Genomic DNA, 15,010 nt, shown 5'->3' with positions numbered 1-15,010 from the left:
ATCCTAAATACTTTTGCATATGTCTTCAAACCGCATTTATCACTATCATCATATACATCAACACTGTCACAGCAGAAATAATTGAAAAGTTGGCTTGAACATTTTACCTGGACTGTATTTGTTTCCAGTCTGCTCTTCTCGCCTGTAGCATGTCCTGCCCTTCCTGCTGCCTTTTTTTGACGTTGGGGCCCTTTCCCAAAGAATATGTAGTTTACAAAGGCATATTCCAGCAAGGCAAGGAACACAAACACAAAGCATCCCATCAGGTAAATATCTATTGCCTTGACGTAGGGAATCTTTGGCAAGGTCTCCCTGAGGTGGGTGCTGATGGTGGTCATGGTCAGCACAGTTGTGATTCCTGCGAAAGGAAGCAAAAGACATGGAGTAAGCAGGCAGGGAAGGAGATTTGAGCATGAAAGGCCTAGTGGCAGCATTGCCCAGCTACCATGCACTTCTCACGCAGATGGCTTAATTACGAGAACAGATTCTTAACAGCAAGGGAATGTGTTTTGCAGGACTGGAAAGGAAGATAATCCTTGCAAGCCTGTGAATAGCACCTTTCTTGGCTTTCTGTGCATCACAGGGTGAACGAAATAGCCTTCAAAAGCCCAGGCTACCTTGGTACATCTTGCCTTAATTTTTGCAATAACTCTGCTAGGGAACACGGTGTTCCATAGCTGACCTAGATAGCAGAGAGCTCATCACTGTATTTACAGCAGCAGCCCTGTGGCTTGCATTGCTCTGGGGAACTGGATTAAGTATCTAGCTTTTGACTGAAAACAGAGGGTTGAAAGGAGAAAGGGAAGCTTTATGATAAAATGATGGTCTTTGATGAAGAGAAAGTGATATATGTGCTTGTACCAAACAGCTTTTCCTGTTAGAGGGGTGCTTGCAAGTAAAGCATTTCCATCTTACTGTTATCCATCGCTGCATGATTCTTTCTTTCTTTCTAATGCATCTAAATAATAGCTCTAGGCACAGGTGTAATGAGCTAAATTTACAGAGAGGTGGGACAAAATAAAGGTGGAACAAAATGCTTTCTGGCTTTAGCAGTTGAAAAGCATATGTGCCTTAAAGCGCAGATGGTGGTAGAAGATCTTGGTTCTTATGGAAAGTTGTAGGAAAGAACATGGTACAGGAAACTTGGTGTAAGCTGGTACCACTCCACTTTGGGAGGAACTTGAGTATTCATTCCAGCCACACATCTGGCCTGAGAGGATGCTTTTTAACATCAAAGAAATGTTGATGCAGCACAGTATAGGTACCCTTGGCCACCCGAATTAGACCTTTATGCTTACATTTGGAAGCAAGATACTTTTGACCTGATCCAAAAACCATTATGGCAACTGGAAGTCAGTCAGGATCCCAACCTAACTGCAGGGTGAGAACATCAGATCTAGGCAAGGTGGCACCTGCCTGCCTTCCTAGTGATGAAGACCCTACGCTGCATATGTAAGCTCACAATTAATGCTGCTACAATCACCTGTATGGATTCAGTGCTACTGTATTCGAAGGCAACAAGCATCTATGTAGTTCAGTGATTTTGAAAAGAAGTTACCTAGAGCAACTCTGGCTGCAGAAGCATCATAATTGATCCAAAAAGATACCCACGACAGAATTGTGATCAGTGTGGAAGGCATGTAAGTTTGCAAAATGAAGTATCCGATATTTCTTTTAAGCCGGAAGCTAAGGGATAATCGAGGATATGCTCCTGAAAGAAAGAAGTCACATAATAACTGATGTCTAACACAAGTTAGACACTGATATTTCTGGGTTGGGGAAGAGGGGGGAGCTTTTTTAACTAACCAGTACTTACCTGTTTTAAATTCCACTCTCTTTGATACCATTTCTTACCTGTTGTAAATTCCACTCTCTTAGATACCATCTTGTAATCAACAATAGAGAATTGTGGGAGCTCGATGTTACTAACTCCCGTCACTGCCGACTCTCCTCCATTCCAGTAAAATTCAATATCATCAGTAGTGTATCCATCTGAAACAGAGGCACAATTTGATTATTGATTTTTCATTTTATTTTATTACTTGGCTTAAATAGTTGCAGTTAAAGTGGAGGGAGCTGCTGTCAGTCAGGAATTCAGCCTTCTCTGATGTGACATTTCTGTTGTACAGTAGCCATGTAGCCTCCTCCATACCCAGGGGAAGATTCTAGGGGTGGAAAGGGAGAAGGCAGAAAACAAGGACAGAATTTAAAGTTAAAGATCAATTTTTAGCTAGCTCTAATGCTGCTGCTTTTCATTCAGGCTCGAGTTACTCAATTTACTGACATGTTACAACATCAGCGAAACAAACTCTCTAAGAGGAGCTCTGACAGTAAAACCAGGTTCGGTTCCCAGCTTTGCCTTGATTTTGTATGCCGGCTTGTGGCAAAATACTGAGTTTGGAGCCAGTGGAGGCAAAGATGATTCTAGAATTCAGGTGCCTGTACTATTACCTGGCCATGTCTGTCAGAGCTTCAGGTATTCCTTTGATATTCATGCAGCATTTTGTATTTTAATTAGACCATGCCATCTTTGATCTTCTGTTATCACAGGACTATTTCCTATTGACTTAAATTTTCCTTTCTTCTCTTTCTTTTTAACATTGATGTTGATTATTTATCATTTAATTAAAAATTAATTTGCCATTCTACCACTGGAAATGTTAACATTATTGTTACCATTTTCAAAAACATTTTGATTAAACTCAAAACTGACTGAGTTTCAAAAAAAAATAAATCTCACAATTGATAACTTTTTTGGACTAATATTTAAACTGGTTCCAATTTATTGCATTTTACTACTTTCTCCAGATATCCACCAAAGGAGAGAACAACACTCATCTATTTTTAGACTTTTCCTTCAGGTGTTAGTTTTAATCAGGTTTAAACCATATGACACAGATCAAATAAAAACATGTGTTTGAACTCAAAGCTTTAGCAAACTTGACAGTAGTTTTGCCAGCTGAACCAACTGCATCAGAAACCTCTCCAGAATTAGGAACTTATCCTTTCATATGCAGCAGCAACACAATTTCTAGCTAGGGAAATCAGCCTGGAGATGTCCTGTGACAGCGCCTGGTATCAGCCTTGTCTCTGGCAAGGTGACCACGTGCAGAACGGGTCTGTAGTTTCCCTGGGGACAATCAGAGAAGCCCTCACAGCTTGCTGCAGGCTCCGGGGACCGCTTGGCAAGTCTGCAGTTATTGAACAGCAATCTTTTGATGCAAACACACAGTGATGGGCTGAACAAGGTTAAGTGTTCACGTACCTTATTTGTGAACTGCTCAGTGCCATGGTTTGCTGACTATCTGAATTGCTCCCGAAACTGTACTGATCTGTGTAATATGGATCGCTGCTGTTTGCTTAAAACTGTGCTTCCTGTTACTTATGGTAATTTTTTATTTTTTTTTAAATGAACCATCCCAGGGCTCCCACACAGGGCTCTCTGCATGACTGGTTTTCATTCCTTCCAGGCAGAAGCCAAAAGCTTTTCACTGAAAAAGGTCGAGGTAGCTGCTTGGTAGTGGGACTTCAGTAGCTGCTGTAAAGGCAATGCACACAGCCGTGCGCCCAGCATGAGCCACGTCCAGGGTACAATACAGAAGGATTGAAGGACAGAGTGAAGACTGCAAAGTCTGTTTAAATGGCTGAGACTAAGATTGTCAAGGAAGTGTTAACTTCATTTTCTTGCAAATCTGTATTATAAAAAAATCTCTGTTGAATATTTTCCCTTTTTAAAAAAGATGGAGCAAAACAGAGGAAATGGTAAGGTGTCATCTCATATGGAAAGGGTATTGATTATGTATAGAGTCGGTACCACACAGATATCTCTGCATGAGGTAACACTCACAGCTATTTCTTTGTCTTTAGGGGCTAGCATAAAAAAGAAAGGCGCAGCACTACCTAAGGTGTTGCACCCATACTTGCTGCAAAGTCACAGGTGAAGGTTTAGGTGTCAGAATCCTGGATTCTGCTTCAGGCTTTGGTAGAAAAGAATGAACCTCAGTCTTCTGTTCTGTGCCATTGTCACCTGGGGCCCTTTTCACACCCCTCCCTCTGATTTTGCTGCGGTTGTGCTGCTTTCTCGGCCAGGACCCAGGGCAGAGAAAGGAGCCGTCTCCCATTCCCAGCAAGTTCTGACTTCATGCTGTCCCCCTCGTCAGCCTCTGCTAACCTCTCTGCAGTTCCTCTGCCTGTTTGACAAAAGAAGGAATAATTCGGACACCTAACTGCAGAGAAAATTCCCTTCCCCAAAGGTGAATTACTGTAGATTTAGTTGTTAAAACTAAATGGTACCAAATAAACCCCTGGGGTATCACAGGGCAGATTTCAAAAAGAAAATGGGCACAACTTCCTACAAAAGGATTGCATCGTGTTATTGGTACAGTGTGTGGGGATGCTGGACCCTGGCAAAAACAGGTTATAGAAGTTTTGTAAGGTAGGCAGATGGGCTTTGCACTAGTCTTGGAAAGATTTCTATGACTTTGGCTACAAAATGAAAATTATAACTACAAGGTTATAAAGTCAATTAACCAAAAAGCAGGAACCTTGCATGGAAGATTTCAGAGGATGACAAGCCATCACTGTTAGCAGGCCACGGCTTTAACCTTTACAAATTTAAAAAAGGCTTGAGAATACAACAAAAAAATGGATCTAGTGTGAACCGTTGCTGCTTCTAATATGCTTGTGCCTTGAATTTAGTCGGGTTAAAGTTGAGCGAAGTTAGGAAAAAGGGATAATGATGTTTTTCAGGTACGAGCATTCACATTTGTTAGCTCTTATTTTAGAAGAGTAATCAAGAAGGAACATCTTCCTGCGGTTTCGTATAGAGACCCTTGGTACAATCGTGATTTTCTTGACAGTCACTGTGATAACTCTGCCAGACGCTAACAAATTGTATACTCTCCTCAGGCATTCCATTCCTTGGTGTGATATGATTTTTGTTGTGTGATGCCTTCCATTATGTGCTTTGCACATTGTAGGTGTGTGAGAGGCGTTGCTTCCACAGCTGCTGCTGACTCACTGGTGCAGGGCTTGGAGCCCCTCATGTTCCGTAGGTGTTGACATTGCTTTTTGCTTTCCAAACTAGCAAACTCGAGAGGAAGGCAGTTGGCTGCAGTTTAATGATTGGAACCGATCTCGGCTCCGAACAGAGTCAGCAGAGGACAGATCACTCCTTCTCCTTTTTGAAGTGGACAGTGCCTTCAGATGAGGAGCCGTAGTGATGTAAATGAAGAAACATTCAGTGTGGAATGTGCTAGCTTCTGGCTAGCAGGTCCTCAGTTCCGGCAGCATACGCCTTCACATTTGCAATGGAAGAAAGGCTGTTTCAATGATAGAAAAAGTGGCTCTAGCCTGCACAGAGCCCAATCTAACAGGCTGAGTTGTTCACTGGACGTACCTGTTCTGCCCAGGTATTCCCTCGGCAGCTCCTTTTCGCATGTGAGCCTTTCCCTCCGCGTGCATCCCCGTGTCACCGCTTTACCAGGGGGTGCTGCTGCTTCTGCCGCAGCGAGAGCGGGGCTACAGCTGGGCAGCGGTGTCCGAACGCCAGTTGCACAGGAGTCGAATACCGGGAACCTGAACTATTTCAGTTACGTTCGTAACAGCTGTCAGGAGCGGGTGCAGCTGCAGCGGCCTGGAGCTGTTTCCCCAGGCGGGCATGACCGTGGCATTAACCACGTGGAGCTGCCGTGACAGCAGGGGTTGCTGCAATTCAGTTGTGCCCGTTCCCTGGAAATCAGGATCGGCTCCTCCTCGCGGGAGTCGTCTGTGGCAGAGCTCCAGCTCCGCTCCGCAGGCACACACCGGGCACCGGGGGGCGCCTGTCCCCGCCCCGCCCCGCCTGTCCCTGCCTGTCGCCGCCTGTCAGCGGGCCCTGCGGCGCGGCGGCCACTGGGGGGCGCCCGCGCTCCGGCTCCGGCTCCGGCTCCGGCTCCGGTCGAGCCCGGCGGTGGCGGCGCGGGCCGGGTCCCCGGCGCTCCCGGTGAGCGGCGGGCGGGGGCGGGGGCCGCTGCGGCTGCGGCGCGGCTGCTCGGTGTTTCTGGAGCAAACACGGCCCCATTCTGTGCTGCCCTCCCCAGCAGCCTAGCCCACCCAATCAAACAATTTCCCCAGGATTTCTGCCTGTGGTTTTGTTGACCTAAGTAACAAGTGATTGCTAAGATTACCATTTATATTTTTTAATTAGTAAAGGTCCCATGAAAATTATTTGATCCATTTAAGCCTTTGCTTGCTCGCTCGATTCTTTTTCAGCTTCAAAGCCAACAAAACATGTTTGACTGCCCAGCTCAAGATAGCGAACTTCTGCTTCCTCTAAAATCATGTCTAGAAGTGATAGTCTAGCCCTTGATGTGCCTGTCACATAGATAGAAATGGAAACACTTGTTCTTTTTTTGTATTTTTTGTGTTTTAATTCCAGACCAGCGGCCGAGAGTTTAAGTGAGAACACTTAGGCAGAAGTACCACCAATCTAAAAAGCAACTAGATTCAAACATGGCAAGAAATAGGTTATGTATAAATCTTGCTGTTCACAGGAAAAAAAATAAATTAGAAATGTTGCTGACATTAATAGCTGAGATTAACAGTGTATTAGATGTTAATGTCACCAGGCTCTTTTATTTTCCACTGCAGTACTTACCATCTGAAATACCTCTGGGATAAATAAAGATCTGTATTACACTAAGTTAACAAATAAAGTCACGGTTCTACTGTTATTGCCGATTCCACAGACATGTCCAAATGGAGCCTCATTTTCCTTCCAGTTCTCCAGGACAGACAGCTCTGAAACACCCAGCAACAGGGTCTCTGCCTTAGGGACCTGAGTCTAAACAGGGCATTTCAAAAGTGTTTCCTCCCTGCGTGCCCCAAACCACTCGGCCTTGCGTAAGGCCACGGCGCTGGAACCCAAGCCTCTTCCCCTTGCCTAACAACTTTGTCTTTGCTGCTGAATGTACTCTTACAATATCATTTTTCTTGTTTCACACAGTTATTATTCCTATGACTGTATTCAAACAGGAAGATAAGTAATTTGTTCTGCATGCCACCAAGATGATCCATCGACTGGTAAATTTGTTGTACTATTTCAACTTAAACCCGATGCGTGAATGGGGCACTGTGGACCTGAAGATGTGTTTTGGAAAGAGATGTCACTAGTTAACGCTGAAGTGACAGAATTGCTTGAAAAGGCTCCCTGCCACCTGTGTTCAAGTGGGTGTTTGTATCTATAAGTTGTTTATTCTTTTCACTGAGAAATACTTTCTATAGGTAGATGGCAGATTGTAAATGGGGATATGAGTCAGAATTTAGCCTAAGCAATACTGACCCAAACAAAAACTTGGTTAGACTGCTGGAGTACTACAAATTGTCAGTTACTTAAGAAGGTTTCTCAAATAAAAATAAATTTAACATATGGAGCAATCTGTTCCATCCCAGTTGGAGACATCACTTCCCATCCATTAGAAGTAGAAAATAAATGTTATTACAGCATAAAGTCACTCTTGCAACATCCTAATCTAGTTCAGAGAGTGAGTTATAACCTTGCCTTACTGTGCAAACACTTTTAATATTGGTTCACTGTTACTCGTTATCATTTTTTGCCCCTCTAACTTTTTAAATCTCATTTTCAAGCGAGACTCGATACAAGGTTGAAAGTCCTTTGGGAGAGGAATTGTTTGGTTTTGCTTAATACCTCTTTAATGACTAACACAGCAGGACTTCTTAGTATCACTGCAGTCTCAATAGATGGGAAACATTGAAGATTTCTGGGCAAGTAGTCAGGCTTGTGCTGAAAATGCCTTACTGCTTTGTCTCCTTCTACTGGATTATGCTAGTGATGTCAAAGGACCTACTGACCCTAAAATAATTATATTGCAGTGCACAATCAGAAATACACATTAATATGTTTTATCTAGTATGGCTTTCATGTGCAAGAGTACCTCTTATAAGGCATGCTGGTATATTTTTTTTTTCCTGTTCACTAGTAAGAGTTTTATTCTCACTAGCTATAAAAACAAACAACTCAAGGAATTATTAGGAAAGGAAAGGAGAACAAATGCAAAAATCTTTGTTTGCATTTTCATATGCTTTCCAGTTCATGTTGTGCTATTTCTTGACTATTATATGCAGTTTTCTTTCTTTCCCTAAAACAGCTGTACTAAGCTGGCCAACAAGAAGTGTCACAGAGATGACTTGCTTCCACTGAGGGACAGACTGATTGAGTCATGACTCTTCAGGCTGGACGTAAGGTGGCTGAGGGGCTGTTAGGACAAACGTCTATAAGACCCTAAGTTATCATGGTGAGTTTGAACAGGATGTGATTATTCACAATCCCTCACACTTCTAGAAAGCAACAAATCATATGCCTAGTGGCTAGTTGAAAGAAATCAAGGGAAATACAATGTACAGCCAAACAGCAGAAGTCATTGCGCAAGGTGACGTGTCAGAAGTTTATGTTTGTTTGGAAGCTATCAAATATTCACAGAATAAAAGTCTATCCAGGTTATAAATCACAATGATACTATTTCTGACTTGAGGTAGCAAAGTGCAGAACACTTACTGGAGGTGTGTACTGGGGAAATATCAGCATGTATATCCTATGCTCTGTTCCAGCTTCACACATATGTGCTGCCGGCCACTGTCAAAGCCAAGAGGACGGGTGAGACAGACATTTGATCTGAGAAAGCACAGCAGGTAAGGGTCTGACATTCTACTGCTGCCTGATTTGTCCCTCTCATGTCTCTTACCTTTGCAACTCACGTTTTTACTTCAACACTGGAGTGATGCCTTTTAGCCTGATGTTGAGAGCCTCTAACTCTACGCATCTTTGTGTAATTTATGTAAATTAAATTGCAATTAGAAAACTTTGTTCATGCCCATGATAATTTTGTGTAGAGGTAAGCAACCTGCCCATAGTAACTCAGTGGCTAAAATGTAACTGAAAACTCAGAAGTCTCTTACATGCAAATGTTTACCAAGCAGTGCCAGTGATTTAACTTTGAACTTGAGATATTCTGATGACCTGTTGTCTCAGAACTAGCAGCAATGATATTGCTTTTTTAACTTTTTTAACAAAGCAGGTGTGCAGTGTGTGCTCCCGACCAGTGTCTTCTTGTAAATATTTAGTTGTGTAATTGTACACGTAACGTACAGGTGCACAGCTGCTATTGATGGATCGGTCCTGATAAGCACAGCCTCCTTTGCCTGAATCGTCTTCTCTTGTGGGTTTGAGACCAGCAAAGTTCTGAAGTCGTGCTGTCACGTTCTCTTTCTGGTCTAAAGGCCAGCCCACAGCAATGAGGGCAGAGGCTATACACAAGGACATTAACCCCAGTAGTTTCCTTTCCTCACATCCAGGTTCACTTGCTGCTGGTACCAGACTGTCCTTGAGAGTTTGGAGCTGGGAAGAGAGCAGTTGTTTCTTTCCAGTAGTAAGCATCAGAAATCTCAGTTGTCTTCTCTTGCTTTTGTTCTGAGATGCCTTTTTCCTAAACCTGTTTTGAGCTTTCTGCTTTTCCCTTTCTTCTTCTGCTTTTCAGTGGACAATTAGGCTGGATACCAGCTGTATCTCAGTAGAGATCTGAACCAAAGCTCCTGACCTCTTCTGGTGAGGTTTGCTTGCCTTTCCTCCCTATTTCTTTTTATCTTCTGTCTTTCATTCCCCTCTGGTTTGGCAAGGAGGGGAAAAAATCCATTTTCAGGAGCAGCAAAATGCAGACCACAAATTGTTTCTACTCCAGTCCTGGCAGCATAGCCTGGGAGTGCCTGACCTGGGATGAGAGACCTTGGCACGTGAGAGATACCTGACCTCTACTGGAAGCCCAGTGTTGCAGCCCGTCACCGATTTTGCTAACTCAAAACTTCCAGATCCTCACCTGAACCAGACTAAGGTAACTTGACTGCAGTGCTGTCAGGAGCACATTTTATGTAGCATTTATGTCTGTTGCATATCACAATTTTCACCCTTCAGCTTTCCTTCTCTTTCTTTCTCATCTGGGGTTGCTGTGCAATAGATGGCTATCCCAGTCTAAGCCATTCTCCTGGAATTTTTTTCTGACTTGAGTTGCTTTACAAAGTTAAAAAGAGAACACTATTTTATAAGCACATTATGTAAACATTAGCAACAGAGGTCCAGCTGCTTAGCATTCAATTAATTTAGTTCAGTCAATATTGCATGGTACATAGTTTTGTCTGCTCATATTGTAAACACATCTTGCCCTTGAGCACTTATTTCGTTTGCCTAATTAAGATCTACTTCTAAGCGCTCTCATTCAGTTGCAAGGCAGACTCCCCCCATTTTAGGTACAGCTGTTGTACTCAGTGGAAAAGGCATTTGAAATCCAGGTCCATCTGGTTTGTGCTCCAGCGTGTCGGGCCAAAACCTGCTCTGGTTTAAGGCAGCAGGGTCTCTGTTTTCAGCAGGACTCCGACTGCAGGTGAATCAGGACATGTTGTGTTTCTTTCTTATACCAGCATGGCTTATGCAAGTACACCTGATATTTCTATGCATTATTGTGTTCCCCTGTCTGACATGGTGAAAACCCTTTTAAAATTTTTATTACTTAATTCAGGTGTGCCATTGTACTTGGGCCTTTTAGATCAATGACGAGAATGAAGTTTTCATGGTGGACTTACTCAGTGTTCTGGCTGTGTAAGTAGCTGAGTTTTCCATTCATGAACAATCGTATAACAATTTATACTGAGCTACATGAAATTTTTCATTCAGACAAAATTCAGAATAATCGAGAGGAAAAAGGTACTTTTCTAATCAAAATTAATTTCAAATAAAAATAGCAAGTATTTTGCCTTTTGAAAATGAAGTATTGACTCTTTAGAAAGTCTGTTTTACAATGCACATGTATTGTGCATGTATTACACTTCTTCTGCGTACATATTTTGCCAAAACAGTTACACATTACTGAATTGATATACCTCACTGGGGAAAAAGCCTTGCCTGAAACATACCGTGTTGTTATTTATTACATTGTTACAAGACCATGGAAGGAAATGCAGGTTTGACTGTTGTTTTAAACCTGTCACTGATCCACTTTATGGCTGTAACCATAGGTAAATACTAATTCTGTACCACCACAAAATAGGAAGAAGAAATTCCTACAAAGAACCAAAAAATACGGAAAAGTACATCCAGATCTGTACTTGGTAACAGATTTATAGTGTAACAGGAAAAAAAAATAAATAAAAGGAGCTTCAGACTGAATTCTGGTCTTGGTTCTATAGAAATGATTCCCATTGCTTAGGAAGCTGGGATGGCATTGGCTTCTCCTGAGAAAATTTATCTTTGCTAAGGCCATTGAGATAAGCCAGCATCATTTTAAACACCGTGACACATCCTGCGGTTCACAGCTGGGCTAAGCAGTGCAAGCTACCAGCATTTTTTTGGCTGCCTGTGTTGCTGAGATTGAATTTGTGCTAGCAATGATTAGGAGCAAAATAGCAAAACTGCAGTAAAAAATAGCAGAATTCTGTTACTACCAGGAAAATATACACTATTTTTCATCCATGGGCTTTAATACTATACAAAAACAATCTATCTCCATTTTGTAGGGACACCAGAAGCGCATAAGGGAGAAGTATATAAGGTATATAGAGTTTACAGTCTATCTGAAGGACTCAATTCTGTTCTCAGTTCTGGAGGGTAGATTCCTGAGGGCTGGAAGACTTGTACGTGACTGCACTGCCCACTTCGTAACATCACTTCATGTTAATGTTGTCCCAGGTCAGGTAGGCAGCCTCTTTCTACATTGAGACTTGAGGCACTGTGTTTTGTTTGTTTGTATTATTGCAGTGTCAAGGAGCCATAGGTACAGATCAAGCCCCGGAGTAGATAGGCACTGAACAAAGAATTTCTCAAGTTTTATAATATCTGTAAACTCGGATGCCTTTGGGGCAAGGGTTCATTCACACAAATTGAAGTGAATCGATGATACCAGTATCTTCTAATTTGTTTTGGATTTTGCTTGTTTTATACGGCAATTCACACCTTGGCAGAAGACAAGTAAATACATAAACTCTACTTACGGCTGTTACATCCTAGGACAACTGCATTATCGCAAAGCAAAATATGCCAGCTCTTCCAAAAAATGTGATATGACCAGGTGCAGAGGTTTTTTTCCCCTGCTGCTCTGACTGCAGCAATACAGACTCATTTAAGAGCACAGCTGTTTCCAGAGAAGTCAGCCCCTTCTCTAAACAAAGCCTTATTTTTGAAAAGGCAGCCCAGCTTTTCCTTTTGCTGTTCCCGAGGCCTGGGGGCTGTCAGAGGCTGAAGATTGAGACCTGGTGAGTCTGTGCTGGGAAGCGACTTGACCCCAGCTTTCATGTCCACTGTGGTCACCGGGGGACAGCCCAGGCCCTGTATTGGTACCTCGGAGGCTACCGGGATGGCGTTAAAAAGAGAAGAGCAGTCGGTGAGAATAACTCTGCATTCCTCTGTGTGCAACACAAAAGTGCTTAAGATATACCAGACAGGTGACTTGGCTACCTTCATGTGCTGTGCACTGAAATCATCAAGTGTCAAGTACTTGCTATCAAAACGTATGCATCCATATAGACACAAGTTATCCATCTTTTTGAAAATAAAAAGGGAAAGTCATATAGACTATACCATCAGCATCTGAGTAACTTCCAAATTTGTATGCAGTGTAAAAATACATTGTGAAAGTAAAATAACTGGTTTATAGTCCTTTGGGAAAAGAAATCTTTCCAAAGTGTGGAAACAGAGCAGTTGCTGTGGCTTAACACTAGTGTACTGTGAAGAATTATTTTAGCTTAGTGACTGACTTAAAAGATGAGTGGTAAGGAATGACTTAAACAGAGCCAAAAATGCGTTTCAATTTTTGATGTGAAAAAAATGAATCACAGTCGTAATTGGCTAATTTCTCAGTTTCAATATCAACAAGCTATTTGTGAATCTGCCTCTCGGAGTATCTGAAAAACAACTTGCTCAGCTCCACAGCTTTGTGCTAGTCTTTCTGTCCCTGTGATGTTTAAATCTGCTGCTGTGGATGCTGATGCCATGACTTTAAAACCACTCCTGTTTTGCTGCCAGCATGTTCTCTGCAGCTCAGAAGGATGGCATTTCAGCTGTGTCAAAAGTTAATGTGCATCTACAGATTGCTGTGTGCATGCAGAGTCTGCATGGGCAATCCTGAGAGTGAATTTGCAGTGACACAAGCTCAGTGTGTGTATTCTGCATAAGGCATGTGGAGTGACCTAGGGTGTATTACCTGAATGCCTTTAGAAGTTATCGAAGTGTGTTTCAAATTGCAAAATATGTTGCCCAGAGAGTAGTCACTTTGATGTCCCAATGGGCAGTATATGGGATCACACCAGCAGCCTGCGTGTGCTGGTCTCTGTTCCTGCTCTTGCTGGGATGTTTCCTGTGGTACCGTCTTGCTTGTTTAATGAGTGTGCTATGATAAAGTGTGCTTTTCTGTTTTACTGGTGTTAGCTGTTCTTTTGCTAGGGTTTGTGGCAGCTAGCTGCTTGAATATGGCATTTGATCCTTGGCAGCGTCCTTCTGAAATAGAGCATTTTATGCATGTCATAGAGCCGGCAGCAGTGGGAGTACAGAAGGTGGCATGGATGGAGACCCACATTGTGAATGCTGTGAATGAGATGAAATGCTAAGAACCTCTGATCACTTATAGCTGGCAGATTAAGTCAAGATGGCCAGGCAGGAACTCTTCTGCCTTTTGCATGCAGATAGTTAATCATCTCAGAAAGATCACACTGTTTGAGTGATCTGAGTATTGGAACAGATACTTCGCTTTCTCTCTTTGTGGTCCACCAAGTTTGAAATAAATTTAAGGCCGAGTGTGTATTTTAGAGCAGTTAAAGGAACTGGTGAGAAGCTGAAGAGAGCTTTTATTCCCAGTGCTACACTGTGATAACCAGAGACAAGTCAAAGTGGAGAAAACAAGGTGGGGTTTTTTCCCTCAAGGTTTGCACGGCCTGGGGGAAGCAACACATGCTGGGACACAGGTTTATAGCTGACAGGTCTCATGGGGGAGCAGGTGAAGTCTGACAGGCGGGTAAGTGGCAGAAGTTCTTAATTTACAGATGTGGCAGAACCTAAGCAACTGTGAGGAGTGGGAGCTGCCCTCATTAGAAACATCAGAAAGGTGGAATCTCTTAAAAAGGGCATATAGCTGAGCATCCTTCCAGACTTTTTTTTAACTGGGAAGGGGCCTTGCAACCGGTTTTTAGAATACTCTGAGCAGCGAGCTCCTTTGGAAGGGCAGAAATTATGCCTTCTGTGGAAGCAATTTGATATGCTTGGTGAGAAGAAGCAGGATGAGACCAGATGCCTTTTTAGTCCTTCTGGATACTGCAGGGAAAAGGCATGAGTGGAACCGGCTCAAAGCTCCTGCTGCCTCAGGTACCAGCACAGTTGTATTCATTAGTGAATTTTTATTGCCAGGCATGAATAAATTACTAGATATCTGGTGCCTGCAGACAGGCAAAGGAAAAGCTGTCTGGGAAATCTTGGATTTAAGACAGGCTTGTCATCTCTAATAAAAATAGCTCTTTTTGTTTGAGGTGTAGGCTCTTACATCCTTGGTAGTTCAAATGCAATCATACCCTGGATCAATGCAATCTTGTCTCAAGCAGGGAGCTGTGATAAATCTGTTCAAATCTCATTCTGTCAGACCACTCTGTGCCAACGGAGGTGATAATGAATGTTTAGGTATGAACACAGTTGTTTTTTCTGGCAACAAACTATGTAGAGGTTCAAGTGGAGTATTTTACCGATTCACTGCAATATCACTTCAGGTTGGTTGCACTTTCATCAAAGCATTACAGATATTTAGTGTTAGGTCTACTTCTATAGTAAGTAGGGGCAGCCATAAAAACAATGGACTCAAGGCAGAATCACCATTTTCTACACTGTAGCTGACGAAATAAATCTTCCTCTTTTCCCCAACTTGTTCTGTTCAGGTTTCTGTGGGCTTGTTCAGCTCACCCACACAAGTGGAGCGGTTTCTAAGAGTGC

The 15,010-nt window shown here is 42.7% G+C and overlaps 1 protein-coding gene across 3 annotated transcripts in view; it reads right to left on the bottom strand.

The window, feature by feature from the left end:
- Positions 1-15,010, bottom strand: part of GABRB1 (gamma-aminobutyric acid type A receptor subunit beta1) — a 141,167-nt gene that overhangs the window by 10,094 nt on the left and 116,063 nt on the right. For all 3 annotated transcript variants that reach the window (XM_055795029.1, XM_055795031.1, XM_055795030.1), the window contains 3 exons: positions 1,855-1,992; positions 1,559-1,711; positions 108-358 (listed from right to left, as the gene is read on the bottom strand). In XM_055795029.1, the coding sequence (XP_055651004.1) occupies positions 108-358; positions 1,559-1,711; positions 1,855-1,992 (542 nt within the window). The remainder of the gene's footprint in view (positions 1-107; positions 359-1,558; positions 1,712-1,854; positions 1,993-15,010) is intronic.

Source organism: Falco peregrinus, chromosome 2 (genome assembly GCF_023634155.1).
Source record: "Falco peregrinus isolate bFalPer1 chromosome 2, bFalPer1.pri, whole genome shotgun sequence".
Classification (NCBI taxonomy): domain Eukaryota; kingdom Metazoa; phylum Chordata; class Aves; order Falconiformes; family Falconidae; genus Falco; species Falco peregrinus.
Note: the sequence above shows the minus strand (reverse complement) of the source record. Positions and strands in the feature narration are given on the sequence as shown.